Genomic DNA, 4,875 nt, shown 5'->3' with positions numbered 1-4,875 from the left:
ACATGTTCTATTGATGTTGGAATGTCCAGATCAAGGTGTGTTTATTAGTCTGACATCAGACTCCCAGAAGCCATGTTGTCTGGGGCTTAAATGCCGCTGGTTGGGTCTCCCAAGTCAATAAGACTCCAAGCTCTACATGTCAGGCAAGCAGCAGTTCAAAAGCCGCAATGATGAAAAAAAAAGTTTGAGGCATGAGCAGGGACACCACCCTGGGGCCAGGCCTAGGGTTACAGTTCTTTAGCAGGAGCCTGTTGGACCGTGGGCCTCTGGCTCTCCTGTGGGGGGCACTTCAAGGTAGAGAGTGGTGGGCCCTTTACTAGGGGCCATCCAGTCTCTGTACAAGCAAAGCTAGAGTTTGGTGTGAATTACTGGCATTAAGTTGGACCTGTTCCCAGTGCATGAGTCCCCTGATGAAGCATCATTGGCTCACAGAGACATGGCTCCAACCCTCTCTGACAGCTGTCAGATTAAAGAGGATAGGTTCTCTCTGACCCGGTCCAACAGAACAGCAGTTTCAGGACAAAGCTGAGGAGGAGGAACCTGCTGCTGCCATCAGAGTTTTATTGCTTTTAAGCCTTTATCTTCTTCTTAAACATTATTTGCTAGACAATCGTATTTCTTTATAATTGTTCCAACATGTTTGTGGTTCTGGTTCTATTCCAGAGGAACCAAACACCATCCTAGTTGTAAAGATATGGATAAGAAATGAGAAATAAAGCCATTTTTCTTGTCTTGTCTAACCATCTGAATCACAACAAAACATGTTAAAGTTTAACATTTAGAATCTTAAACAGGATAATAATTAATTTACAAGGTTAAAAGCCTTAGAAAATATATTCTGACATTAAGACAGCCGCAGTTTATAAAGAAAATTAATTAGAATAAAATGAGTTAAAATCAGATTTAAAGTATCAGTGAATGATGATGTTTGAATCAACAGAGAAAACTCACCTCAGTTTCTTCAGTTTGCAGATTGAACTCTCCAGAATCTCACACAGATGCTTTATTCCAGAGTCTCCAAAGGTTTTCCCTCCACTGATCTCATCTATTATCACTTCAGTCAGATCGGAGGGTTTGGACTTCAGAGCTGAGGCCACAATTTCACATTCAGTCTCACTGAGAGAACAGCCACCAAATCTGTGATTAGAGGAGAAATAAAGTCAGTTCTAATGAAATCAGACAAATGATGCTGCTCCGTACAGCAAATGAACTCCACGGCGCCATCTACCAGAGTGGTGGTGCAGAGGTTGCCCATTTCCCCTCATTGTTTTATTTTTAGTTGATTTTTTTTTACCCATATTAGGAACTGAAAGATTAATATAATACTTGGCAGCCGAAAATCAAAATATATCAGCATAATGACTTTTTCCCCACACCCCTAATGATAAACAGAGTCTCAAGCATGATGAGCAAACAGTGATGTCATCATCTGATGAACATCTACTCTCCACACCGATATCCTGTGTTTGACACCACAGATAATCTCTGAAGTCTTCAGGTCCTGGTTCAGCTGCTGACCAGCTGTCTCTGCTTTGCTGCAGTTAGTTTTTTTTATTTAAAATGTAAAAGAATTAAGAAAACTTTCCTGTTATTAGAACTTTCAGTTCAACTGTAGGTTTTATTATTAAATACAACATGTTTGATAAATACTTAAATAAATGATCCATGTTGACTGGCTAAAAAATTGGTAGGAAGCTGAAAAAAATATATATTTTCTAACAATTTAACAAAAATAAGATGTACTTTGCAATAGAATTAAACAGGGGTTACACTATTACAGAAAAAAAGCAGGAGAGAGCTGGAAATAGACACCAGCATCCATTATGACCTCAGCTGGGATAAGAGTGACAGAAACAAATGGATGGATGAATAGTCTATGGCTTTCTGTTTGAAAAAAGCAGAAATTAATTCAACTGAATTAAAGCAGAGCAAGTTAATTACTGACTCTTTAGATCAGAGATGCTTCTAACTGACATGTATGAAGTCTTTGTCGTTTGTCAATTCACTAGCACGTGAGTGTTCTCGCCAAGTATGTTCTTGAGAAGAACACCAGGAAAGTCTGGATTTGGCATTAATCTAGGTCAAATGGCGGTACCAAGATGGCGACGTGAGTAGCCGCAAAAAGACTGAGCTCCGCTAAAAACCACACATTTATTCTTTCAATATGCCTCATATCCTCCCAAAGTTTTAATGGATGGTAACAAATTACTAAAACCTGCAAAACTACAAGCGGGACCCCCCCAAAACAAAGACATAGATGCCTCAACAGACTAAAGAGATGGAGCATGACTATGCAATGGAGTTTAGTGTTCAAGAAAATAGCTTGAATCCAATTTCTTTAACAATGTGATTTTGAGATAAAAAAGATACCACTTAAATTATCTGTTATCTTCTATATTACGATATGCTTTATGCACGTTCTGTGAATTCAATTGATGTAGTTCTGTACTGGTACCTGGTGAAATGTACATTGCTTAAATAAAGTTATTTTTTGGAAAAAAATAAAATAAAATCTGGGTCAAATTGACCAGAAGCATACTGATTACATTACCACATGCCCGGCTCGTTTTATCTTCTCCTGATAAAACCTAAAATTCAAGAGTTTTCCTTAAAAATCAGAGGCTGGAAGTTGGGCTTCGCTTGTTATGCTGCTTCTGGTGCGAGTGATCGACCTGGAGCACCCACTGGCTGATCCACAGCTGACTCTGCGGCGCTCCAGCACTGTTCCACGCCCCTTTCCAGACCGATCCAGCAGGGAGAAGAGAAGCAAGGAGAACGCCAGCATCCACGTGCCAAAACCCCGTTGGAAGATATGTTCCCGTTTAAGCTTTAAGCAAGGGGGAGCGCTACTTACAGGCGTAATACTCCTTACTGGGCCATCTGTGCACCCTCCGGTGATGTGTCTGGCGCGCGGATCCCGCCTGTCTCTCCCCTGGCAGCGCATCCGTCTCTGTCACCTGCAGATTCAGTTCCTGCTCCTCCTTTCATTCAGACTCCTTTTATCTCGGCTTTAATCAGCCCTTGCTCACACCTGAGCGCAGCAATTACGCAGCGCAATCCGCCTCCCCAAACAACTACTTCAGTCCAGTGCGCATGGATTGTCACAAGGGAAAAACAAACCAAAACAACCCAACATGCAGGAAAAATTCAAAAGTCTAAAATAAAGGAAAACAATCATATAAACAAAGATCAAAACATGCAAAGCTCAAGAAGAAAATACAAAGAAAAACAAATCATATCTTCCTCTCCAAACATGCAAAGCATAAAACATTTAAATGAAAGAAAACCATAAATCATATTTTTCCCTGTGCAACAGAAACATTTCTCAGTGAGTGAAAGTTACAGCAGCGTTGCCATGGAGCGTTTTTGTCCGTTCCTGGCTGGCTGCCTACTTTCTATTGGACACACGCGGACATTCGTCCCAGCTCGCCGCGTTCACAACAGTTCCAAAAAAAGGTTTTAATTGCTGCTTGGCGGAACAAAATGACTACCGTAAATTCCGGACTACAGAATGCACCTGATTAAAAGCCACACAGTCTAATTAAAAATAAATGAATAAATTAGTTGTCAGGAATCAGGATATAATTAATCTACGCGGGGTCTAATGATCCGCTGGCTTTCTCCTTTGATGTGCAAGATGCCCCACCTGTGCTTCAAATGGAGCCCATTGACCTGCAGTGCAACTCTGAGCTCAAAGCCAAGTTCAGAGATGTGAATGGAAAAGCAGACAAGCTTGGGCAGTTTTTGAGAGAATGGACCCCCGACTTCCCTGAGCTTTCCCGAATGTTTAAGCGGACCATGTGCCTTTTTGAGAGCACATACTTGAGCGAAAAGCTCTTTTCCATCTTGAACTTCAATAAGTCCAAGTACAGGTCCAGACTCACTGATGATCATCTTCAAGCCATATTGAGGGTCTCAACTGCTTCCTCCCTCAAGCCAAATGTGGCTTTGCTATGTGAGAGGAAGCGCTGCCAGGTCTCTAGCAGCAAGATGTAGGCAAGAGAGGCCATGTTCAGAAGAACAGTTCATGTTCTTCAATGTTCCCCTTATGTTTAGGACAATTCATGTTCATAAGAAGTTTAAAGAACTGTTAATACAGAGATTTGAATCCTAATTATTATAATAATTATTATTTTATTTACTTATTACTGATTGATTGATTTTCTTATTAATTTCTTTATTTTCTCCTTATCTGTTTATTTTTTCATCTTATTTTGTGTTAAAAAAATCAAAATACCAAAATCACCAAACTTCACCCTGTCTGCAAGGAGCTGAACATCCGCCTGGCAGAAGATCTCACCAAGGAAGACAGGGAGGCACGGAGGGCTGTGTAGCCCAAAGCCAAACAAGCAAGGAAAGCAGGACTAAAGACGATGTTAGGGGGCCCCCATGCCTTCAATAATGGACAGAGTCTCACCATAGACATGACCGTCCAGGGTTTTGAATCCCCAAAATAAGTGAGTTTGAGTGAAAAAGTATTTTCAAGGTTTTGCTCCTATTATATCGTCCTTAAAGGGAACGTTAGTGTTGTTATGCCATATGCCATGATCATACTTTTTGGACAGTGGGAACCAGTGTCCATATTTCATCCTGATAGGATGACCAGAGAAGAAAACGCAGCTTTGGTGAATAACAGCTGGGGGACTTTTGCAGCCCCCCCTTTTTCAGCCAAAGCAGTCACATGGAAGCCAGCAGAGGTGTGAAAACCTACCCCCCTCCCTGTGAGGACAGAGAAAAACCACAGAGCACACAGGATTCAGTCTCTCTTTCTCCCTCTTCTGATCCAGTCTGCTTCTGCTCCTGCGCTCAAAGCTGGGGCCCACTGTGGCCCACAGTGGAGATGCGGGCCCCAGGGGAACCAGATCCCCAGAACCA

General features: G+C 41.7%; 1 protein-coding gene across 1 annotated transcript in view; it reads right to left on the bottom strand.

Annotated features, from left to right (window-relative positions):
- Nucleotides 1-951: 951 nt before the first annotated feature.
- LOC107080729 (ribonuclease inhibitor-like) overlaps nucleotides 952-4,875 on the bottom strand; it is a gene marked incomplete at its 3' end in the record, with an annotated part of 28,283 nt that continues 24,359 nt past the window's right edge. Inside the window, exon 3 of the mRNA XM_015368935.1 lies at nucleotides 952-1,137. Within this exon, the coding sequence (XP_015224421.1) occupies nucleotides 952-1,137 (186 nt within the window). The remainder of the gene's footprint in view (nucleotides 1,138-4,875) is intronic.

Source organism: Cyprinodon variegatus, unplaced genomic scaffold (genome assembly GCF_000732505.1).
Source record: "Cyprinodon variegatus isolate N-32 unplaced genomic scaffold, C_variegatus-1.0 Scaffold2256, whole genome shotgun sequence".
Taxonomy (NCBI): Eukaryota; Metazoa; Chordata; class Actinopteri; order Cyprinodontiformes; family Cyprinodontidae; genus Cyprinodon; species Cyprinodon variegatus.
This window is presented reverse-complemented; position numbering and strand designations above follow the sequence as displayed.